The 25,161-nt window shown below is 40.9% G+C and overlaps 2 protein-coding genes across 3 annotated transcripts; one reads left to right on the plus strand and one right to left on the minus strand.

Moving 5' to 3' along the window:
- Window positions 1-4,329: 4,329 nt before the first annotated feature.
- CHCHD4 (coiled-coil-helix-coiled-coil-helix domain containing 4) lies at window positions 4,330-14,003 on the minus strand. Its single transcript, XM_027640114.1, has 3 exons — window positions 13,847-14,003; window positions 11,901-11,999; window positions 4,330-5,498 (listed from the first exon to the last, which is right to left on the minus strand). The coding sequence occupies exons 1-3, from the start codon at window positions 13,866-13,868 to the stop codon at window positions 5,209-5,211; spliced, it is 411 nt and encodes a 136-aa protein (XP_027495915.1). The 5' UTR covers window positions 13,869-14,003; the 3' UTR covers window positions 4,330-5,208.
- Window positions 14,004-14,143: 140 nt separating this feature from the next.
- Window positions 14,144-25,045, plus strand: TMEM43 (transmembrane protein 43). Of its 2 annotated transcripts, none has more exons than XM_027640112.1 (12): window positions 14,144-14,315; window positions 14,994-15,146; window positions 16,109-16,243; window positions 16,471-16,565; window positions 17,411-17,460; window positions 19,103-19,172; window positions 19,806-19,876; window positions 20,041-20,162; window positions 20,773-20,847; window positions 20,930-21,031; window positions 22,501-22,618; window positions 23,582-25,045. In XM_027640112.1, the coding sequence occupies exons 1-12, from the start codon at window positions 14,304-14,306 to the stop codon at window positions 23,782-23,784; spliced, it is 1,206 nt and encodes a 401-aa protein (XP_027495913.1). In that variant the 5' UTR covers window positions 14,144-14,303; the 3' UTR covers window positions 23,785-25,045. The 2 variants fall into 2 exon arrangements, with proteins under 2 accessions (XP_027495913.1, XP_027495914.1); XM_027640113.1 differs by having other exon boundaries at window positions 14,146-14,315; window positions 14,997-15,146.
- The last annotated feature ends 116 nt before the right edge of the window (window positions 25,046-25,161 follow it).

Below are 25,161 nucleotides of genomic sequence, written 5' to 3' on the forward strand. Positions count from 1 at the left end.
ACAGGTGCAAACTCTGTGCAAATTCTCACCTTAGCTCTGAAGTTCTGTTGTGAAAACTCTGCAATGAGTCTTCACTCTTCACACATTAATGACACAATAAATATTGCCATTGTTCTTTTGTCTTGTGACTGAGCGATGAGAAACATTCTGATGCACCACTTTCATATGCACAGATCTGAGTTTTCAAAGAGAATTCCAATCCAGGAGTCTGTTCCTGTATATTGGCACTAGATAGCAGCTTTATGTCAGGTGTAGAGCTTTCATGGTCAGTAAGGTGGGACAACGTACAACACACATTCTGGTAGCTCAGATTCTCTGGCCCTTGGCTCTTCTGCCTTTGAAAAATCCTGAGTCTAGCTCTGAAAATATTAACTCCAATTCTTCTGTATCATGGCCTTTATGAGAAAAATAACAAACACTGAGGATATTTCATTAATTAACTGTGCAGGTAATGCTCATAATAACATCTGTACACACTCCCAATATAAAACATAATGGTTATCAACTGGACTAATTCTAAATCAGCTGCTTCACACACAGCATGGGAAATGCTAACAAGCATGGGATCTGACTATCAAATTCTGTCAACCTTTGCTTGTTCCACGCAGGGCCAAATTGGAAGACTGGATCCAACCTAGTCCATTAGTTTAGGTTCTTTAGGAGAGTGCAAGGAGAATGAAGAAATGGCCCCTTGAGCCAGGTAAGGGAACAGAGCCAATACCTGTAAGAAGAAATGTGATGGACTGTAGGGGAAAAGGAAGCAATACAGTATTTGGGGATGCATGAGAAGGGGACAAAACAGAAAGTAAAAAGAGCAGTGTGGAGGCAGGAACACTCATAACAGCAGGAAAAAGGTCAGGAACTACAGATGTAGAAATCAAACACCCCTCTCCCACACAGCATCCTATGAAGGGAACGAGTGCAGTGTGAGGGGATGCTTTCACCTTCTTAGGAAGTGTAAGGAACTTGTAATGTTCAGAAATAAACAACTGAACCTGTCACCAGATCTGGTACAACAAATCCTATGTCCACGTACCCTTCACATCAGTATTCATCATCTGGGCTAATCTGCACTGTGCCATCACCACAAATCCTCCTGTGCTCTTTGTTCTGGCTATAGTAGGGCCTTCCTGAGCTGTCAGCTCACAGATCATCAATACCAATTGGTAATAAGCCATTTGTAGAAACAAATACATTGGTGTGAAATTCATTGCTTCAATGTAACTTCTCCACTCTTCCTCTGCTGGGTGGGTCTTCTCTCAAGTTCCAGTATCACTAACAAAACATCAGCTCCAGAGGGGTTAAGAGCAGTTGAAAAACAACTGCAGAAAGTTCAACAAACTAAAATCATGTACAGTGAAGAGAGTTGACTAAGAATAAATGACAAACTGTTGGTAGCTTCTCTACTCTGTCCCACAATAACACTGCTAGAACTTTAATGAGTTAAAACAAGAGTCTAAGAAGCATACATAATCCTTTTTTTACTTCCCTAAGAATGGGAAAGTAGGTTCATTGACGTGTGATCAGATAAGTGCCTCAGATGAACAGGAGACAACGCTGTCAGGTTTAACAAGGGCATTCTCAGTCAGAACTGCATAGGATATAGATCTTGTTCCCAACATAGCCCTGCCAGATCCCCAGATCTAATGATCCTTAGAATGAACTGCAAGATAAATGTCTCCCTCTAGCCACCACCGTGTTCATCATTCCTGTTGCAGAGGGGAAGGAAAAAAAAAGGTTATTTTCACATCTGAAGTAAGTTCGTAACTCTAGGAAAGTTACTACATAAAAGCTCAAGTCAGGTCTCTGAAATCTACTTAGATTGTACTGCACAGAACAGCAGAATAAATTAATCAGTAACTTCTAATTCTGAAAATGCAATTTAATCTAATTTTAAGTAATTTTCAGTACTTGTTTATATTTTAGAGTACATTTTATGTTAAAAGAATCACCTAGAAGAGAGGAGTTTTAGAGGCAATCGTTATCTGCATCAGGAGGTGTGATACATGCACCAGTGATTTAAATTTAAGTGGATTGCAGGTACAAGCCCATCCTTACAAGCAAATTATCACAAATTATATATGAATTTGTGGCCTGCATCAAGCAGGGAATTCCAGCCAGCTGATAACAGTCCTGCCCAGCCTCCAAAACCACAGCCTGTTTCACCACTGCACCAGAAAGACAATGGTGTGCAAAAACTGAAGGAGAATGGTTAAAACTGAAAAACTGAATTATTATATAGCAATATAGTAGTACATCTAGAAGTGCTTAATGTATTATTAACAGTTCCTTTTAGCTAAACTTTAATAAACGTTTAATCCCATTCAGCACATCAGCTTTTATAAGACAGATCAAATAAAAGGCACAGAATTAAATAAAGAGCAACTCTTTCCTAATGAAGCTTCCCTTCTCCCCCTGCAATGACTACTTTTGACTTGACACAGTAGCACCCATGACTTGACAACAGTACCTGATAACACCATGTATAAAATTATTACAAAACAACTCCACCAACACAATTGCTCAAAAACATTTGAATCTACTACTCTCTCTCCAAGAATCAGTAGCTCAGTGATGGCAGAGAGAGAACCAAGACATTATTAATCCAATATATAAATATGAAATAAGAATCACATTAGAACAAGACCGCAATACGCAGCTCTAAGTTCTGTTATCCACAAAATAAAAATGCAACTTTTTATCATCTGCTTATTTCACAAGTTTGTCACATGTTGCCAAGGATCATTTTATCATCTTTATTATATATTAAAATAACCACTGGTTGATTTGAGCACGCAATTAAAAGAAGAAAATCATGCAAATAAAGCAATGCTGGGAAACAGAAACAGGAGTTACATTATCTATACACTGACAACTGCATTAGTTTACATACCAAAAAAAAATTCGACAAAGAACTCTTCAGGATCAGAGCTATAACTGCCTTTCTCAAAACACTTTAAACACATTACATAGTGTTTTTCAGTTTCTGATGTAAGGCCCTTACACATACTTCACATTTGTACTGGATGTAGCACAACAGGTTACCAAGCCACAGCAGTCAAAAAAAAGCAAATCCATCCTAAATACACCTTCAAACATGTCAGAGGCAACGTGGGAAAGAAAAGCACAGCAAAAAAGAAAGAGGAGGTAAAGAGGAGGTAACCCGTTGTTAGAACAGAGCACCCCTTCACAAACAGCTCTGGCTTCCTCACAAAGAATGCACTGGATTTCCATTTGAACAACCAAAAGCTTGGGTGCATGTGAATTTTTTTTTATTTGGAGCCCAGTGTTTATCTATTGCCTAAGATTCCATTTTCCTGGTCCAACTCCCTAAGTGCCAAAGTTTATCTCTGCTGCTTTTGTGCCTATTTACTCAGGTTAACTTGGCATTTGGCTTCCTACGCCTGAGAGAGTCACACTGAGAAGTTCTGTGACACTTTGTTTCTTTGAAAAGCAAAGAGATGCCAAGAGTAGCTGCTATCTCTGCCCTCAGAACTGAGTATTTGTCAGCTGCTCAACTGCCCACAATTTTTTTGGAAGATCCAACAGCTGCAATACAAACAGCTCAAACACACTGTAAAACTTAACAGAAATTCCCCTCAAATATTCAGAAACATCAACAGTAGCACCAAAATAACTTATGCAAAGAAGATACCAAAAAGCTGTATGGAAGTACTGTTGCTGAGCACTTCAGACTGCTGCCCACAGAGACAGGCAAGTGTTTAAATGCTGCTGGACTGACTGGGCTGCATTACTGACACTACAGCTTTTTATGCTTTGGTTGAGATAACCAACACATAAGGAGAGGGAAAAAAAACAAAACCAAAGCAAACAGCTTTGTAATGAACAGTTGCTGAAGCCAAAGGTACAATTTCTTTCACAAAACAATTCTCACAGGCCATGTTTTTTGCTAGGAAAGACAAACAGTGTAGTATTCCCTTATCCACAGGTATTAAACTGTAGCGAATTACTATTAAATTATTTGTACCTTTTAAGTAATTTTTAAATATTTTAATAGCAGTTCAGGTTCTCTGTAGTGCTGGTTCATAATCCAGTCTAATATAACTACTGAAAATGCTTAAATGTTTTAGGTTTTTTATGCCTTCCTGACTGGGGGTGAGGAGAAAAGAATGAGATAAGAATAAAAATCTGACAAGCTGGAGCAACTGATCTGTACAACCCACAAACTGATTCAAAGTCCGCTTACAGCACAGAACAGTTCTCAAAAACAAACAAACAAAACCCCCAAACCAAAAATTACAACAACTTGCCCCAAAACAAAAAAAAAACCCAAACAAAAAAGTCCCACAAAGACACAGGAGCTTCCAATGAAGGTAAAAAGTATTTGCTTTTTAATATGCATTTAAGTCACAGTATCTATTTTGAGATCATTACACCAGGTAACAATTTATTGTATTCTCAAAGTATTTTACAAGTGTCCATCTATACATTGCAGGAGCAGGTACTGAAGAAACCCAAACCTTGTGGTTTCAGAGCAAAAATAAAGCTAGTGACCAACATTCTTTCCATTCATCTTTATCATCAGTTGCACAACACACTATTTTTAAAAATGCAAAACCCATCACAATAAGTAAATCAAATCAAAGATGTGCATTTCAACATTTTTCTGGCAGTCCTGATCTGATGCCAGTACTAAAATGCAACCATAATCTAGTTAGGACCATTTGAAATTATTTGAGAAATTCTAGATTTATGCCATTTTCAATGTCCTGTATCACTCTGGCAAAAAAAAAAAAACCAAACTAAACAGTTCTTTAAAGAAAAACAATCATTTAATGCAGTTTCTATTGATGGAACAGAATACATTCAAAAAGAGCAGCTATTGATCAGAACACACTGAAATGAAGACAGACCTGGTGTACCAGTGGAAATTTAGCTGAAAGCTATGTATTTCAAGACATTATTCAAGTCAAAACTCAAGGAAAACTTGAGGGTAAAAAACAGCTGTTAAAGTATTAACTGTGTCTGGTAGCAGGTTACACAGTACATACACACACTCACTCCTTCTGCAGTATTTATTTGCAAGGTTGTAGCTCTGAGATTTCTCCTTCGCCAATAAATTATTTACTATGATATAGTGCACAGAACATGGTGAAACATTTCCTCACTACTCAGGAGACAGACACACTGCAAAAGTCCATGTCTCTGAACATGAGAAATGGAGACGAGAGCCTCCTTGCATCTTCATTAGCTAGATCCCTTCTCCTCTTTGGCAGCAGAGGCCTCCACAGAAGCAGCTTCCAAATCTTTGCTGGACTTCTCTTCATTTTCATCCTCTTGAGGGTAAAGATCTGGGTATTTTTGCATGCATTCCTGCATGGCACGGAATTGGTCCACACAGTCCGATCCCTTTATTTCTTCTGTGCTATAGTGGAAACAAGAAAAGGCTGACTTGAACTGTTCCCCACAGGGACCACTGGCCATTCCACCCAGACACGGGCAATTCCAATTGATATCTCCGTTGGGCAATATCAATCCTGAACAAACAAGAGAGAAGAAAAGTTAAGTGCTCCTTCCAAAAACTGATTTAATTCAGTGACAGCTTCTAGGCTGCAGGTGAACTGAAGTACTCATAATGCCACATTAGCTGTGTAGCTTTAAGTGTGGTAAACACCTTTCACTTCCCGGCCAGTCTGTTTCTCTCTCTGATCTGTATAATCCTTTAATAAGCACAAGTGAAATTAGTTCTCTATCCATCTCTGAATTAAGTCTCTCTCTAGACTACAGGCCACTGAGACTATTCTAAGAGAGCTACAAAACACATAGAAGTCAAGTCAATCCACTCGTCAGACTCTGTCAGGGAACAACAGAAAGCATTAAAATCATGTCATACAAGTAATAAGAATTTAAATTAAGGCTAGAAATCTTTTAAATCAAATTGAATGGATGATTTTTTTCTTTGTTTTTAATGAACTCTGAAATACTAACCCACAATTTTCCCCCTTCAAGTTTGAACTGGAAGCTCACAATTAGAACAATAAAAATCAGTATATCTGTAAAATGCAGATTAAATCATGTGCCACAGAACACAAGGAACAGAGAACAGAGCATGCCAGCCTGTCTGCTTGCCAGAAAACAAATTGCACTTTAGATCACAACTGAAAGGGAGTTAAGATTTACTTAAGACTCTAAACTGGAACAGCTTCTGCTCTGGAACAGTTAAAGCCACCACAGAAATACTTCACTGATGGAATGGCAAGGTGAAGATTTAAGGGTCTATGTTCTTTTAGATATCAACTGATTTGCACAATGAAGGTCAAGAGCAAGCCAGAGAACTTCTTTTCTCTAAGTTTTATAAATTCAATATAACACAGTTGGTCATGGGGGCTTCTAGAGTCTTTAATAGATTTCTTTAAGGCAATACATCTCCATTTTCTTTCTCTGTCTTGTATGAACACACATGCAGGTACATTCATCTATGAAGAACAAGAGCAATACTGTGCTATGATCCAAGCTGGTTTCTGCTCCATTTGAACAGTTTGCTCTCCTCCTCTTTAGTAGACTTTCCTAACTTCATCTCCAGGTTGAGTTTCTGCAGAAGCAGACAGCATGTGCATAAATTTGAAGTTTAAGCACTTTCCCTATAGAAGAGGGTATTAAAATACCACTGGCAGAGCATTAATTCTGATTGAAACATGAAATTATATTTAGGGCCTGATAAAACTTAATGTTACCTAAAATACTGCCATGGAATGCAAGAAACCAGTTTATTGCCTTTGTCCTGTGGGATCATGAAGTTCCAGTTTTTCTCCCAGGTGCAACTCCTTGGACACCAGGCTGCAATATCATGAATCTTAGACTGGTACAGCAAAAGCAGCTCAATCATTTATTGCTACATTAGAAGGAATATTTTACTCTGATTTGCAGTGGATCAATGATGGCTTTAACTCAGCCAATGCAGTTCAGCAGAAAATTACACTGAGTCAGTCAAATCTCGGTGTTGCTCAGACTTGTTTTTCATTACAGAAAGTAAAAACCTCCTTAGTGTGATTTAGTCAACTACAGTAATATTGACTTTTTTTCAGAGATCATGCTTTATTTGGCAAGAGAGTTTTGTAAAGTATCTCTAATAATCACTTTACTGAGAAGATAAAACCTAGTCCAGAGCAGCAGGGCATCTCTAGCTGCCTGGAGGAAAAGCAGCACTTCTGAGACAAGAAAATGGGTGGCTGGTGCCAGATTCCTCATTGCCAAAGACTACATAAAGCAGAAAGAAGTTAATCATACAGTACAACTTGCTCTGTTAACTAGATTTTGAAGTCCTATATGCCTCCCTGCTAACATCAACCAGTCATTTTAAAGCCATTTTTATAATACTTTGAAAAGACAAAAATACACAAAGTTTTGAAACGTTCCTGAAGACACTACAGCAATAAAATTACTGTAATATAATTCTCTTAAAATAGATTTCTCCTTTTAGAACCAGAACTGCCTCATAAGCATGCAAATTTTAACAATATAAGAGTTATCCCATAAACAATACATCCTATGATATCCCAAGAACATTGACTTGCACCTATTTGATCACTGAAATAGCATCACTTTCAGACGTTATATGCACAGAAATCATGCTTTAAAAAAACCAAAGCAAAAATACAGATGAATAAGGGAAGCATTTCCTCATTGACAATCACAGCAGAGTTCACACGTCAATGAGTAAGTGTATCAGCCAGCTTAGAGCACAATTAAATCGGAAACAGATTTCAGCCGCCGCTCTCCCTGAATCAGAAGCCTGCAATAGACAGCATTACTATTTTAAAGTAAAACTGAATTGAAATTTGTTTCAAATGCAACCTGAACCTCACTGATTCAGTGGGTTGTAATCTACTTGAGCCTGCACTTGAGGAAGAAAATACAACGCTGTTTACATCACAGCAGATCCAGGTTTGTGTTAACAATCGATTGCTGACATCACATAATCTATCCCTCATGGCTCATGGAATCTGGTAATATCGTGGATGGAGGCAGGTCCATCTGCATCTTTGTCAACACTTGTCTTTGGACTTGCTGTAATGAAGTCCCACTGTTGTTCTGAGAAAAGTTTCTTTCCTGTTATATGACAAACATTTCAGTAAGAAGTTTATCTGCCAGTGATTCACAGTATAAGATGACAGACACATGGGAAGCAGGAATGAAAGGGACATCACCAGTCACAAAAACAGTCTGGTACATCTGATCACTCATCAAGTTATTTCTTAAAAGAAATAACTTCATCACTCCTCTGTAGAAACCACATTAAAACTGCCTCTAAAATAAGATGACAGGAACAAGCCTGGAAAAACAGAAGGGAAAGACCAGCAACAATCTGTGTCTGAGGTCCAATTCCACAAGTGCTTTTAGCCAACTTTCCCATCATAGCTGTAATGCCAATAAAAATTACTTTGCATGCATAAAACTCATCAGTGCCTTCTTCATATAAGCTTAATAAGAAATTATTCTAACTTATGGCAGCAAAGATCTCAGAGAAAACAGGGATCTTTCATGTTTAAATTCTGCCATCTGCAACACACAGGACTAGAAATGAGCTTTACAGTAAGAATTCTGCAGCTATTTCAAAACTGCTGCAGTGAATTCTTAATTTGTTTTCATCAGCCACAGCTGTCAAGAGGCACATACAGTGAACTGTGAGCTCCACTGCAATATGAATGCTAACTTAAACTTTTGTCTGGTTTGCCTGCCTTTCCATTTCACATGGCTTCTTTAATTTCAATGTTTTTGATTTAAAGCAAGTCATTAACATTTTGCTTACCAAAATCTCCTAAGTGATACAACAACAACAAATATTGATAGAAATAAGAATACTACACAAATTTATTTTCTCCCGAGGGAAACACAACTCAAGTTTTCCTGAATGATCTACTGACTCAGGCACACTGCTCAAAGACTAATGTATGTTAATATCTGGGGCACAATGAGAACTTAAAAAAAATACCAAACTACGTGTTTATCTTAAATATGAAAAAGGCCACCACAAAACCCCAAAACTTTAAACAAAAGTTTCAGATGTATTAGAAAACAATGCAGATTATGGTGGATCTGTATAATGAATCTATTCTTTCCTAGATATGACTGGTCTGTATGGCACAGCAGAAAAGATGAGAAGAGTCATTCCAGTTAATTATACAACAGAATCTGAACACTGGAAACCAAGTCTTCTACTCACAGCAGAAGCTAAATCAGAAAAGCCTGCACATTCCGTTATGTACAGCAAATCTCTTTCCAATTTTCACTTAAATAAAAGCCACGCAAGCCACAGCTGCTGCACTTCAACATATTCCAAACCATTCTGCCCACAGGTTTCACTCCCATTAGATGCAGCTACATTCTGTGACATGTCAATTGTTTCTCTGTTCTGATCTAATGCACTGTAGCCCTCGGTCGCTCAAGTGAGTTTTCAGAGAACCTGTAAAGCACGGCAGTAACTTACCACGTGCTAAAAAACCCTCAACAAACTAACAAACAAAACCCAACAACAACATGCCCTCCTCAAACTTATTAACAGAATTTAAATATAGTTTAGTTTGTTATTGTGAATCCCACAGACATACATTGTCACTGTAAGGTGTCCCTGATGTAACAACCTTCTGGCTTTCTGCCCTTTCTTCTCTGCTCTATTGCTGAGGAAGCAAGTGACCTAACGTGCTATAAATGCAGGATTGCTAGGAAAAAAAAACCTCTCCTCCTCACCACAGCCTTTCCATATCCAGCAAAATACACATAAAAGGAATCGATGAGTGTGGCATTCAAACAAAAAGGAAGTGGCTCTTTTAATTTTGACCAGTTTATTACCCAATTATATGGCACAAGATTATATACTTGGGCTATGTGCACAACTAGGAAAAGAGTCATTTAGGGCAGACAGGAGACAGAACAAAAAAAAAAAACCCTCTTCAGATGTACAAAGAGAATTGTTTGCTATGTTCACATTCCAAATTTTGGTAGTATGTCTGCCATTATGCTATGTCTGTGATGTCCACTGGAGATAAACACCTTTCCCTTTCCTCTTAAAAGGCAGTGTCAAAACCAGACGTTTAGTTACAAGGCCAATATGAATCCATGTGCTGCAGCATGAATGTACTCAGCTAAAGAGCAGGCCACTTTGTTTAGCTGTACACCACATAAAGTGACTGAACAGTAACAGTAAAATCTCCAAGGGTTTGTATGTTCTCCAGATGTGATATCTAGAAAAAGTAGCTTTGCTTTATTTTTCAAGCAGTCTCCAGTTTTTCAGAGGAAACAGAAAGCCACAGAAAAGGAATGGGGAACTTAATTCTACCATCTGATCATTAGAGGCTGTTAACTCTTCACTTAACAGACCAATACTGGATTTCAAATTTGCCTGAGACAGGAATTAAAAACTCAGACTTTGTTTCATTTCCACATGTAATACTGACAGGAACAAGGACTCCTCAAAATGAGCTCTCCTCAGACACTGTTTGCCAGCTAAGGATGAACTGCTTTAGGTGTATCAGTTTTAGGTTCCATCTTCCATTTTAGTCAAGGCAGTAACAGATACAAGTGTCACACTGATTTTATTGCCTGCAGGGGTCTTTAGCCAAAACCTTTAGGGGCTGAAGCACCATTCCCATGGTGAAGGCGATCACAAACACCAAAGCATAGACTGTTTCCACCAAATAGGCAGTTTGGGTATTGGGTCTTAGCCAGCAAAGCAACCTACCTGAAAACACAAGGTAGGATTCCTGACAGATACTAAAATGAACTTTTTAAATAGCCTTCTGCAACTGAACTTTTTAAATAGCCTTCACCACAAATCTGTGTAGAAAAAAAGGTATTTTAATGACTCAGGAAGATGTGCTTGAAACTACACAACATACTGTATCAATTAACAGAAACCCTGTGTGCTCCAGCTGCTAAACTGTGCTTAAATGCTGCCCTCTAAAGGTCTCAGAGCCACTGGCATAACTTTCACTTCCTAACAAAATTTCAAGAAGAGTGAAGAATTTACTTCAATCTCAGTGAGGCTGAAACCAATGAAATCACCTCACACAAAGTGAAGAGGCTAAAAGACCTGCAATCAGAAAAAAAATAATCTAAATTTGCAGATGTTAATGATAATTATTAACCTAGGGCAAGAATATATAATCATGATAGGAAGATTATATCATTTACCCATTAGAAACAACCTAAAATAAACTCTGTGCAACCAGACTATGAGACTTGGTCTCAGAAGTATTCTGCTTTCTTATATCTTTATTTGCAGGTTAGATCTACTGCATGTAAGACCTGCAATCTTCACTGAAAACTTCCATCTTTTCAAGGCAAGATTATTACAGTTGAAAACTCAGTAATTTGAACTTACCTGTTATGTACCATTGAAAGACATTACTACTAATTATTGATTATATTGCTATGAGTATAGTACAGCACTAGCCAGACATAACTGGCCTAAAATCAGATATCCAGAGATCACCAAATTACACAATTTCAGGGGCAAACAGGCAGGTGAGCAACTCACATCAATGACAGTGGTGTCACTGAAAACAGTGAAAAAAATACCATCATTTCCACTGATTCAGCTCTAACTTTGTTAATAAAAGAATAAAAGGAAAAGGTTTTTCTGGATATTTCTGGCTAATAACCAAGACTAAAAGCCATCAAGTGATTATTTGAACAGGTCACTGCAAAAAAATCATTACAAGTGTAGGAAAAAACCACTGTAAGGAAAGCATGTCATTTGTGATGCCCTATTTGGCAGTTAAAATTACCAAAAGTTTGGGTGTTTATGTGCTGCATAACCAGCTGCCCTCAGTGCTTAAAAATTAATAATTTTTACCTAATTCATATAAGGTTTGTTTTCTTTTATTGGTTTTACATGTGATGTACCACTCTCTACTTCCATTCTTCTCCTCACTACTGACCTTGTTCTTCATAAGGGTCATCTGGGTCATCTGCAACCAGCTCAGCACTGCTCGGTGTCTCATGGTCCTCCTTGGTCGCAAATATAATTCTGTCTTTTCCTACCACACAGGAAACAAGAAGTTCAGATGAATCTGAGACAGAACGAGAGTCATTTACGAAACGGCCACGAGGTAATGAGATATTCATCGTGATGCACTAATGTTAATGGTGACTGAATTCTGTTGTACTTAACCATCATCTATTGGCTCAGTGGAACTCATACACACTGAAATTCTATTCTAAAGTTCCAGTTCTCACAGCAATGTCCTGTAATGGCTGCAGATCACAATACAGTTCACTGAACTTTGAAATTAAAAAGCTGTTTCAAAACAAGCTCGAACTACCCTGTTACCAGTACTAACACAGATGAAGGAGTTAGACTAAAAAAAAAAAGAGTGAAAGAAAAAACCACACTAAACAACTGTTCAATAGGATACTTATTAATAACAGTGCTCTTCATTAAAGACTAGTGTAATATTTTACAGTAATCATCTGAATTAAATATTGAAGAGAACCATCAAGGTGTAGAACTAACTATACTGACAGGTGCTGTGAACATTCCCAAGGACAGAAACCCAAAAGAGAATACTTCCTGCTCTTGGGCCACTCTTGACTTAACCAAAAAGTTCCATTGCAGGGTGGGGAGGGTTGGCTGGAAACCTGAGTGGTTTTCTAACAACTCTGTAACAGACACTCCACGGCAGGCACAAGCAGAAAAGAACAGCTACTTGAAACTCTTCTCAACGCCCAACTGAGCGTTCATTGAGCAGAAAAAAATGCTAAAGTCCCCGAGAATTCTCCCAATTCATAAAGTCACTACAGTGACTCGGCGCATTAGAAATTAGGATCTTCTGGCCCCTCCATGTGACCTCAGCCAGCAGAGGTTCACTAACTTCCTTTACTTTGCTCAGTAACCAACATGCATTTGAACATGTCTGAGAAACAAATACCTCGAAAACCTTTTAAAAAGGGAAACAGCATTCTGGCAACCCTGCATTGTACTCCAGCAAACTTTAAAATATGGAATGTTAACTTATATAAATGGAACTGGAAACAAGTGAACTCTAACCCCTGTTCACTGTAATTTTGTAGGGTTGCATAAGGTAGCTTACAGATCTCAAAAAACTAAATAAAGGACAGCATAAAGCATAAAAGAGGTCCAGAGGTTACGACTGCCTCACCGCGGTTTATAACCAGCATTCATTGTGCAAAAGTCTGTATTTTAAAAATGGCATTTAGAACTACAGAACGGCTTTGGGATTTGGTTGTGGTTTTGTTTTTTTTTTTTCCCCAGTTTGAAACTTTACATTTATCCACTTTGCATTACTTAAGAGGTCAGGGATATAAACACACATACATATATATCCATATATATATGGATATATATATATACCTATATATATATATATATAGGGATATATATCTTCCATTGCAAGAAGTGGTCCAGCCTTAAAAATACCACAACCCGAACAACACGGTAGAGAGACATAAAGCTCGCGCTCTGCCCCCCCCCCCGTCCATCTACCGCCTTTTCCTTAAGAAGGCAAAACGCGACACCTCTGGCCACTAAGCTACGCCAAAAGAAGTAACTTTAACCCCCGCGGGCGGGTGCCATTGCAGGACAGGGAGCCGCCCGCACTCCGCAGCAAAACGCGGTCCCTACGGGGCTCTCCCGCCGCGCTCCGGCCCTTCCCAGCCCGGGGCTCGGCGCCCTCCCCGCCTCATGGCCCCGCCGCGCTTCCCGCCCTCCGCCAGGGGAAGGGCGGCTCGCGCGCCTCTTCCCCCCTCCGCCTGCGCCTTCCCCTCACGAACGGGCGGTCACCCCTCGGTGCGCCCACCCCGCCCCGGCCGCCTCAGGGCGAGCCCGTCCCGGCGGGGTGACATTGAGGAGGACACGCGGGCGCACCTTCCTGCCTGCAGTAGGACATGGCGGAGCCGGCCGGTGCCTCCCCCCGCAGCGCGCCGCGCACTGGCCCCGCCGCTCCGCCGCTCCCGCACGGCCCGCACCGCTCCGGGCAGCGCCGCTCCACGCCGCGACCTCCCGCCTCCGGAAGCGCCTTCGCTGCCCGCCAGCGGCCGCTGACGCACCTCCTGAGGAGGGAGCTGCGGCTCCGCCAGGCCCGGCCCCGCCGCACTACAGCTCCCGCCCGCCCCGCGGGAGGAGGGAGGAAGGCGGGGAGAGAGGCAGGGAGAGAGGAAGGGCTTCCCGGCCGCGGCGGGAACTACGCGTCCCGGCGTGCGCCGCTGCGGGCGGGGAGCGGCTCGGGGGCGGGAGAGCCCTGAGGCGGAGGAGGGCGCGGCTGTCGGTGCGCGGCTCTTGCGGTCTCTGTGTGGTGGTACCCGGAGGGATCAACAGGCTCAAGATGTCGAGGAACGTAAGTGCTGCTCGCACCGGCCGCCCGGGCCGGCCCGCTCCCCCCACGAGGTGCCCTGGCTGGGGCCAGAGGCCTGGACAGGTCACAGCCCCCGGGCATCTGCAGAGGAGACAGAGAGAAGCCCCATCCCCTGCTTTGGCTGCGTGCGTGTTCTGATCTAAAGCTGCGTCTTGGCAATCCCCCACAGCCCGCCTACGCACAGATAAACCCCTGGGCTCTCACAGGACAGCAGCAGCGGTTTTGTTTTAAGCTATCGGGTTTTGTTGCCCTGAATGTAATTATTTTGAAGTATGCGGGCGCTCTGTCGCTGGTGAGGTGAAGTGTAACTTGTTATTTATAGCGATGTTTTAGCTGGTCTGGAATTCAGAACTGTTACTCAGTTTGTCACGGCCTGAATGCAGGGCGTGGACACCAAATACAGAACCTAGAGACAAACTGGAGAAAGCTTGAACCACTGTGAAAGAAATCGGTTTTTTCCATCAGGCTGGAGTTTTATTTATTGATTGTATTTCTGATTTCAAAAGTGTGATGAGTCATTTAATAAGTGTGGGAAAATTTTGGTCCAAGGCAAGAGGTGCTACTCTGTAGAGCAGTGGTATTAACAAAACAAACAGACTTGTTTTGAAACAGAATGCTTTCCCCTTTAACATCAATATTGCATTTTTGGTTTATCTCCAACAGTTCTCTGACACTGGCAGCAGAAAAGAGCATGTTAAAATCACAAGTGAGTCCAAACCAGGGTTCCTGGAGAGGCTCAGCGAGACTTCTGGTGGCATGTTGATGGGACTTGTGACATTTCTTTTGGCTTTCTACCTTCTTTTTACCAATGAAGTAAGTGAAATATTGTCAGTGTTTGTACACAACTTTATTACTTCATCCATGAGAAGAAGAATTTATGTTTGGACAACTTGGTGCTTGGGATATAAGAGAAGAGTGAAATCACAGGGCCGCAGATAGTATTTCTGTAGAACTGAGTGTAGTAGAGACAGTGGCCGTGTGTGGTGAGACAGAAGATGAGAGACTGATGCAGAAACAGTCTGTGGTATTATTGTAAGGGAGTTGCATGAGCCAGCCACGTTCCAGCCTTCTCTCTTTTCTTGGGATAACAAAAGACCCTAATTTCTAGTGTTGTTACAATTGTGCTGAAGGAATTCATACACCGTGCTGCAAAACCAGGAGTGTTATTTACTAATTTATTCTCAGTGTTATTTTATATCTTGGTTTTAGGTTAAAAAAAAGAATAAGCAGGGAATCCTAGAACCCTACCATTGCAAACATTTAGGCTTTGGCAGTTTTGGAGTGGGGGAGCATAATTTTGTGAATTTTTGCCTAAGACTTACTTTTGTACCTCTATATGAGGAAAAAGAACTACTCCCAATTTCCATGACTTTGCAGAAAAAAGCACACCATGACATCATGGTAAGGCAGGGGAAACCGCTGCCAGGAAGTCTCCTGGATCTGTGGAAAAGGGACCATAATTTGCATCATTTTTGCAGTTACTCATGAATGATGAACAAGAGAGGTCAAGAGCTTTGAACCATTGTAGGAATAATTTATGTTTGAGAAGCTTAGTCAGTGTTAATGGTCCTACTGTGTGGGGAAGAAATAGTGCCCCAAACTATGTCAGACACAGAGAGAGTGGAGAAGTACAAGTGTGTTTTGAAAATATGCCTTGAGGCTGAATACGCCAGCATTCCTTGTGGTCCTCAGTTTAGTTGTCATCTAACCTTTTTCACAAAACACTGCTGTGCCATTGATTCCCCACAAGTTGATTTTGGTTTTCTTGGTTGCAGGGACGAGCGTTAAGGACAGCCAAATCTCTTGATGAGGGACTTTCTCTTGTGGTCCCTCTTGATACCATCCACAGTATCTCGCAGCAGAATGAAGGGAGACTGGTGCACTTGTCTGGTGCTCTGAGTACATCTAAGGTAAATGAAATAGTACCTTGAAGATATGAGTATTTCAACCTTGGAGGGAAGGAAAAGTCTTTGCCAATTAAAGTCATGTTTGATATCCAGGAGAGATGTGTAGCTTTTCTCCTCCTCTGTAAGCATTGCCAGCTACCACCCAAACTTTATCCTGTATTCAAATGTGTGTTTGAATTTGTGAGGTACAGCATTTCTACTGACTTGTGTTTTCTTTAACTTTTCCACAGCCCTTGTTTGACCCCAGCTATGGGCTCTCCATCCAGGCTGTCAAACTTAAGCGTAACGTGGAAATGTACCAGTGGGTAGAATATGAAGATTCCAAGTAAGTGAAAGTAATCTTTAGAAATTCTTTATAAAACTGCTGTATTAACAGGATCCCCTCACAATTTTTTTTTAACTTCATTCAATCTCTTAATTTCTTTAGTACTTTGTATGTGTGCAAATTGAAGTACTTAACTAAACCGAGACACGATTTCTTGATTTTTATAAGACTCTGCTACCTTAATAATCAAAAAACAACATTAATTTCTAGATTTGAAAGTAAAGTGGAAATTTTAGTTGTTTGAGAAACATTTGGGTTAGCTCATCATAGGCAATATTGCAGTCTTTGTACCTTTTCAAGGCAATTAACAAAGCTAATGAGATGTTTACTCTGCTCGTAGTTGCAAACCAAATAGGGAAAATGTTTCTGCTATTACTAATAATTCCACTGACAGTAGTATGAAAGTTATTAGCTCTTAGGTAGGTCTGACTGCACAGAATTCATGTTCCAAATGTCTTTCATGTCACAAAGTCAGAGGTTGTGAAGGTTTGAAAAACAGTTTCTCAGCGTTAGCTTGCTTATGGTGCAACATCTGTAAAACATTTGATTTAGGTCAGCTCACTGTCTTTAATACTGGTTGTTCCTCATTGATCTAGTCAACACCTCCTTGTTGGAAACATGAGAATAAACGGGTTGTGGCTGTTCAGCATTTGTGTGTAGTTTTATCCTTGTACAGAGAATCTCTGTCTTCAGAGCCCGTAGTTCAGAGAAGAGTCAGGTTATGTGTAAAGATAAGTTTGTGTTGCCAGTGATGTCTGTTCATTTCATTTGTAAAGTGTATTCTGCCCTGAGCAGGGGGGTGTGTGCACTGTTTTGGTTCTCATCCCAACCCCTTTTCTCTACAGGGAATATGAAGAGAATGGTGAGATTAAGAAAGAGACAAAGTATTCATACAGTAAGTTGATCAACGGAAAGTACCTTTTTTTATGCATGTAACTTTGGGCTTTTGTGTGTGTGTATTTTGTTTATTTTTGGTAAAACCTGAATTTTCATCTTGGGAAAGAAAGGAAAGGAATGTGAAGAAATAAACAAAAGTTCTGATACCTAAACAAGCAGCAGAACATCCTTTCTTGAGCTAACTGAGGTGAAAAGAGATGCGCCGTTAGCAGAAAACACTGGAGAAAATCTGAGTCTTGTCCTGGAACTACTAAAGGTTCAGAGCAGGATCCAGGGATAGAAGGCTCCAGAGAAAGGACTCACAAGGACCCCAGTGACAGGAAATGGAAGTTTGTTCAAAGCTACACCTGAGATTACACTTCAGACATGGAGTAACTGGGCATTTATCAGCTGTGAGCAGCAGAGAATAGACAGGAAAGAGCAGTGTAGCTGCTGCCTCCTGTAAGGGAGCCTTTTGAAAACTTGTTTATGTGTTGATACCAGGTAATGAAAACAACTAGCACCTTCTGATGTGCACTGTGGCTTTTGCCAAAGGCTTTTTTGGCAGGAGCAGAACTGAGCATGATATTCTGATCTGCCCAGGGGCAGGAAAATACTCTGAGTCATCGTTTTGCTGGAGATTGGTCTCTGTGCTTCATTTATCTCTGATTAAAGCTCATGGATATGTAACGTGGGCGTGCAGCAGTTTCTGGGTGTGATCATGTAAAAATACCCAGCTCAGTGAAACCTTGGACCCTGCTGCATGGAGGTACATAAGGAGCAAAGCTAGTGGTTGTGAGCTGTGAAAAACAGCCTTATAGGCTGACAGGGAACAAAAAGAAATGCCATTTAAAAAACCAGCTGCCCTCTCAAGACTGATGGATTCTGTCCAGTGAATATCTGTGTATTATTAGCTGTGGTGGGTTAGGCTTGGCTGGCAGCCAAGGACCCACACAGCTGCTTGCCTGCTCTCCTCCTCAGGGGTACTGCAGAAGAGACTGGGAAGAACAGGAATTAGAGAGCTTGTAGGTTTAAATAAAGATAGGGAGATGGCTTTCCAGTTGCCATTGTGGGCAAAACAGACTTGACTGGGGAAAATTAACTTAAATATTTTTTTTAATTGACAGTAAATTAATTACTGAATCGTGTTGGCAAAACACATTTGCTCTTGCCCTTTTCCAGGATCAAGTTCGCTCCAGACTCCCTTTTCCCCCTGCCCCTTCTTATCACCATAGGTTACCCTCACTCTCTTTAGTGAGGGTTGGGGTTGGGCTTACAGTCCATACATGGTGGTTTCTCTCTGCCACTCTTTCCAGCTCTGCTGGTTTCAGCAGAGTTCACAGCCCGTCCTCACAAAACCAGGTTATTCCCAAAGCGTGGAGCCAGGAATCAAAGCCTGATCATGGAAGATACCAGCAGCAAAGCTGAGCAAAGTTGAGTTACAATTTTATCCCTAGAATTTATTTTTTTTCCCTAAATCCCACCATTCCCTAATATGCTAGGAGGATGGATCTAAGTATCAGTACAGACTATCACATACATGCCTTGATGTAAACAGTATTACTAGAAGTGTGACTTAGAGCTGATTAATTGATTGGGAGGTGTCTTCAGTAACTCAGATCCAAGTGTCTTTTCCTCAACCTTCATATCATTCTGTTTAGATACAGAGTGGAAATCAGAAGTTGTGAACAGCAGAAACTTTGATAAAGAAATTGGACACAAAAACCCAAGGTAATGTTCCACCTGGCACAGTCCCTCTGGATTCTGTCACTGGATCTGATCACAGATGAAAGCTAAATGACTAATTTCATAACACAGTGAAGTAGATGGAAACTGTTGTTCTTTTGGTAGTTGGGAGAATGAAGGCATAAAGGAATTAGAGAGGAGTTCAGAGCTGCCTGGTGGGACCAGAATCAAGCTGTCCATTGGTAATGGCTGGCCATCAAGCTATTATTATATTACCTCTGGACCATGGGACCATGCAGGAGAACTTGAATGGGTTCCTTTCTGGCTTTTATTGTCCTTTAGTGCAGTCTATTAGTAATTCTTTCTTTTATTACAAGTAGAGGGTTAGAATAGCAGATGTCCCCTGAGCTTGTCATGCCACTTGCATGCTACCTTTTCTAAATCAGTGTGCATGAGCTCACAGGCTTGTTTATGGCAATTGCCATATAGAATTTGTTTCTTATATCTCTCATCTGCAGCATTTTAGTTACACTGTAATGTGCCATTTTTATTGCTGAGTTTTAGTTTGCTGGCCATTCTCCAGGTGTTTGCCATAGTACCTCTTCTGTGCTGTATATTACATACTGCAAAATAAGAGTTTGATTCTGGGACTAATCAGGGACTCTCTCTGTTCCTCAGTGCCATGGCTGTGGAGTCTTTCACTGCTGTTTCTCCTAACGTCCAGGTTGGCAGCTTTGTCCTTTCTAAGGGTAAGAATTGCTCTGTCCTGGCTTTGTGTCTGCTGTTGTATCAGCAGTGGACTTTGGTTCTTTTCACCACAGCCGTCATGTCAAGTGATAATCAGGAAGCCAGCCAGCAAACTGGCTGTTCCAGGTTAGACACTGGGCCTCACATGATGCTTTATTCTCCTTAGGTCTCGTGGATAAAATTGACAACTTCAAGCAGTTGAGCTTGGCAAACCTTGAGGATCCACATGCTGATGTTACCCGAGGAGGAGATTACTTTTATCACAGTGAAAACCCCAGGCGTCCAGAAGTAAGATGAGAAAGATAAACCAAAGCAGTGATTACTCTTAGGTGAAAAAGAAAGTGAGGCATGTCCCATTTCTATTTAAAGATACAGAAAATGGAGTGCAGACCATCACACAGGGTGACTCCCTTAGAGCAGTCCTTCAGCATGAGTTCTTCTCTTGCAGGAAGTTTCTGATCCTGCTTCTTTTGTCTTCTGTTTTCTTGAGTCTGCCATGCTTTTAAATGGAAAGACATGGAATGGTGTTGGGAGGTGGGTTCTACCTTTGCCTTGCTGAAAGCAGTACAATGAAATGGCTTGTTGTCAGCTTGTGCTGCCTGATCTGCTCTGCCAAAAGATGAAATGAGTAGCAATGAACAAAGCATATAATTGGTGTTAATGTGCTCCTGCAGCTAAATCAGAGGGGGCATTGCAACACAGCTTTTGAGCTCTCCTGTTTGGGCTGTTTGCCCTGAAAAAGTACAACTTGGAAATCATTCTGGGTATCCTCTGGCTTGACATAAACATTCAGAAGAAGTGTTAGTACATAAAGGGTGTTCCCATGCTGAGTTGTCTTTCCTGTGATTCTCCTTTGTGAAACAATCTTTCTTGACTTCCATTCTTTTCTTATTTGTAGGTGGGAGACCTTCGTGTCTCATTCTTCTATGCAGGTTTAAGTGGAGATGATCCCCATTTGGGCTCTGCTGATAAGGTGAATCTTCAGCTGTTTTTGTATTTTGTAAACTCTTGTTCCCAACTCAGTAACCAGTAAATACTTTTCCCTTTGTTCCAAGGTGACTGTGGTTGCTCGCCAGCGAGGTGATCAGCTGGTTCCATATCACACCAAGTCTGGAGACGTCCTGGAGATCCTGTACCCTGGGGATCTCTCTGTGGAGGTGAGACACCACACTGTACTAGTGAAGGGTTAAAACTGGAGATGGTAGTGCAGAAGCAGCAGAGGAGCAAGCTCTCATTCTCCTTCAGGCCTGCTCTAGTGGAGCAGATACTCAATGTAAACATTGGCTTTTCTCCCTCCTTTTTCTAGAACAACATGCTGTAGCCTGTCTTTGCCTTCCAGGTTCCTGCACATTCTGTGTGTTGCAGAAAATGCCAAGCTTTGGCCAGTAAGAGTCCATAATTTGGCTATAATAATTCCTGGGGGTTTTTTTTAAATCCTCTTGTGATGCTTTTGAACATCCTTTGCTTTAAAGACTGTTTCTGCACCTTCTCATTTTGCTTTTATTTGCTCCTTGGTAGTTTCCTGCTTATACATTCATGCACGTGCTTTTGAAAAGGTGTCATATAACAATAGTAAAAATCAGGCTTTAATTAAATAAACCATAGGAGGTATTCTCTCTTCAGCTCCTAATAGCAGGACTTCAGGCTTGTTTGAAGTGTTTATTGCAATTGTGGCTGAGAAAGAACCTTCAGGCAGAGCATTATACTCCAGTAAATCCTGCATGCTCCAGCAATTTGGTGATTCATTTACTCCTTTTAGTAGGTTTGTTTCCATTAATGATTGTATCATGCCTTGCTGCAAAAAAAACCCCAGATGTCAAGAGTTTACAGGAGCTCCCAAAAACAGTTAAAAGGGCTTTTGTTTTGACTTGAAAGTAGCACTAGAATCCCCTCTCGCTGTGAGCTTTGAATCTTCATTAGAATGAATTCTAGTTTGTTGAAGATTAACTCACTACAAATGAATAATTTGTAGAGTAGTTGTATGTACAAGTAATCAATCAGTCATACACTGATTTAGTGCTTTATTATATCCCAGCCGTCTTCATGTGAACGTTTTCTAGAGCCAGAGGGTCACACAGCCCATTTTGAAAAAAATCTTAGAAGTCTTGCAGATAGATGCTTTGCTTTGCTTTGCCTGATGAAATGCAGAAATACCTTTTATCTTTTCTTCCCTGCATCCTGCTTGCTCTCTTTCACACACCTTTCCTTCAGCCATCAGTGGATAGTGTTGCCTTTTCTCTCTTCCTCCAAGCACAGTGAAGTCAGATCCTTCTGTCTTTACTACAGTCAATTATTGGTATCTTGTTTTCCACCGTAATGTTAAATGTATCCAACTGCAGCAAAACCTGTGTGCTCTCTGCCTGTGGTTAGGTCATTAGGTCAAATGGTGCTTGTTAGGCTCTTAATTCAGGAAAAAATTCAGTTTCCCTCTTGCTGCACTGTGCAATCTATTGCAGTGCACTGCCACACTGCACAAACCCTGTGGAATGAGCTGTAATGTACTTTCCACAAGAGAAATTGTACTCCTAAAATGCTGTTGGCTCTGATTTGCTCATAATATGCTGGAATTAAGAGGATCTGGAAAGAAATCGAGGAACAGGCTTCATGTCATGGTGTTTGCTTTCAGGAGGTGTTTCAGAAGGAGCATCAGAGTAACACCATGAAGACCTGGGCCCTCCGTGCAGCAGGCTGGCTCTCAATGTTTGTAGGCATCAGCCTAATGACTCGAATCTTTTACACATTAGGTGAGATATTTTACAGAAAGGTAAAATGATCTACAAATAAGATTGTAACCTCTAGAGAGTCTTCTTTTGCTCCCATATGCAGTTAATTAGTTTGGAGACCAGGAGGAATCTGATTTGAACTCAGATTTGATTTGATCTGAAAGTCACCGTAGGCAACTGCAGGTAAACAGGATCCCAAAACCATCTGGTTGCTTCGTGAACACTAAAAAAATCCCATGCAAATATCTGTTGCCAGTCTCAGAAGATCCAAGCCCAGTGCTTACCAAAATCAGAAGCCAAACCACATGTTGGGCTGGGTCTTTCAAAAGGTGCTGCAAGACAATGACTTTCTGCACCCACATACAACTGGTCCCCCCCAACAGGTCCTAGTCAGTAGTTGTATGGAAATATGTCTTCATGTCTGGTTATTCTACACCATTGTAAACAACAGCAAAGAAAGTTTTTGTTTATCCTTTTAACCTATAAAAACGCTGGAATAAAAACAGAAAAGCAGGACGATGCCTCAAACTTGTATAAACTTCAGACATCAAAGATATCATTTGCTTTGTAGCTGGGAACTTTTTTTCTGATCTATTTATCCATATACATGTTGCTGCAAGATCTGTTGTTACCAGAAATTAATTTCTGTGCTAGCATCTTGTATCAGTTGCCCTAGACTTGTTCCATAGCTGCAAGGCTGTTCATCTCCTCTGCCTCTCAAGCCTTGGACAAGTCTTCAGACTTCATTTTGGATTATCTCCTGTCTGAAGAGATCACGATAGCTTTGCCTTATATATTTAGCTGCTGCTTAATTATCAAATGCCTTGAGGATGCCTGGAATGCCTTATCCAGTGCTCATGATAAATAACTTGAGTCTGTCTTTTGATTGCATTAGTCAGTGTGCAGGTCCTAGGCACGAACGAGACTTTCTTTTAAACTGTCATCCTGTCAACTGCTTTATCCCATGTTTAATTCTCTCTGCAGTGGACTGGTTTCCTGTTGTGAGGGATCTGGTTAACATTGGATTAAAAGCGTTTGCCTTCTGCGTGGCCACTTCGCTGTCACTCCTGACCATCTCCGTGGGGTGGCTCTTCTACCGCCCCCTCTGGGCTCTGCTCATCGCGCTGCTCGCCGTGGTTCCCGTCGTGGTGGCAAGATCTCGTGTTCCACCCAAGAAGCAGCAGTGAGAAGGAGGTGGTCGGGTCCTGAGCTGAATCCTGGTTAGAAACTTCTCAAGTGCATTTCTGTCCTGGTTCTTGCACTGTGCTTCCAGCAAATCACAGCTCAGCAGCGAGCACCAAGAGCTGGGGAGGGGACTCGAATGGACTGTTGATACACATTATCCATGGGACTATGGGGTGCTGTTTGTAGGAAGTCAGTGACATCAACTTTGGGAGAAAAAAGCAGTTTGGAGTGTCTGACAAGCAGCTTTGTGCCTCTTATGGCTTAGTAATTCCCCTGATTTGAGAACTGGCAAGTCCTCACTGACAGGTGTGGGTGTGTTTTGGAGAAGGTGCCAGCTGGATCCTATGGACCATGGTTAGATATCCTTAGGAAATACGTGTGTGTACCTGTCCCTGACAAACCCTCCCTCTGCTGCCTTTTCTAGCAGCACAGTCAGGTACTCCTTTGGCTGATGCATTTGGCAGTGTGTGTGTTTAAAGGGAAAATTGCTTAGGCAAATTCCACACAATACTCATGTAAACCACATGCTTCTGGACTGAGGATTGTCAAAGTAACTCAATATAATGACTGGCCAGGTTAGCAGGGTGAATTTATTAGGAGGAATTGATTTCCTCCAACCTTTTAAAAGTCTCTGAAGTTGTTCTTGATTAAGCATCCAAAATGATAGCTCAGACTATACCATTGCATAAGTATTTCAAAAATTTAACTTCAAATTGCACTTAAAGGGATGCTCTGAGGTCACTAACTTGTAAATATACAACCTGCTGCCTTGAAACAACATTAGCTTTTATAATTGAATATATAGTCTTTAAAATATTTGGGGTTCTTTTGCTGTGTATACCGTTTCTTTTGAATTTCACTTAGTAAGGAAAATGAACATACTCCATAAAATTAAATAATGGAAACGTTTTTGCCTGACTAGTTTTCATAGATTTTAGTAGCCCAAATTAAGAGCTTTGTATCATGTTAGAGGAATGCCTTCTTGTAGTGTTGTGATGGCTCATGTTTACATATTTCTGTTGTAACCAGTTCTCGAGACTGGAGACACTCTTGTACTGTTTAAAGTCTCTCCACCAGGATGGAGTCTGGCTTCCAGATGGGCTCTCCTGCACTACAGTGTTTTGGGTGTTTCTCTAAGTATATACAATTCTGTACAAAAATAATGTCTTCATTTATGAAATCTATTTATGACCATCAGAAGAGTGTTCTGTGTACCAAAAGAACTTGACTTGAACATACATAAAAGCAAATGTTTGCTAGAAATGGTACTGACAGAGAAATGAGTTACAAATCATAAATGTTTTCACAGAATCATAGAATCATAGAATCGATTGGGTTGGAAAAGACCTCCGAGATCATCGAGTCCAACCCTTGGTCCA

The sequence above is a fragment of the Corapipo altera genome, unplaced genomic scaffold (assembly GCF_003945725.1).
Source record: "Corapipo altera isolate COAL_440 unplaced genomic scaffold, ASM394572v1 55, whole genome shotgun sequence".
NCBI lineage: Eukaryota > Metazoa > Chordata > Aves > Passeriformes > Pipridae > Corapipo > Corapipo altera.

Bases quoted from the DNA above. Each gene is read 5' to 3' on its own strand.
- TMEM43 (XM_027640112.1), top strand. The intron at 16,566-17,410 runs GTAAGTGAAAGT...TTTTCTCTACAG, and splicing joins GTAGAATATGAAGATTCCAA to GGAATATGAAGAGAATGGTG. The intron at 20,848-20,929 runs GTGAATCTTCAG...CTTTGTTCCAAG, and splicing joins ATTTGGGCTCTGCTGATAAG to GTGACTGTGGTTGCTCGCCA.
- CHCHD4 (XM_027640114.1), bottom strand. From the start codon at position 13,868: ATGTCCTACTGCAGGCAGGAAG. The intron at 12,000-13,846 runs GTGCGCCCGCGT...CCTGTGTGGTAG, and splicing joins GTCCTACTGCAGGCAGGAAG to GAAAAGACAGAATTATATTT. The intron at 5,499-11,900 runs GTCAGTAGTGAG...TTGTTTGTTCAG, and splicing joins TGACCCTTATGAAGAACAAG to GATTGATATTGCCCAACGGA.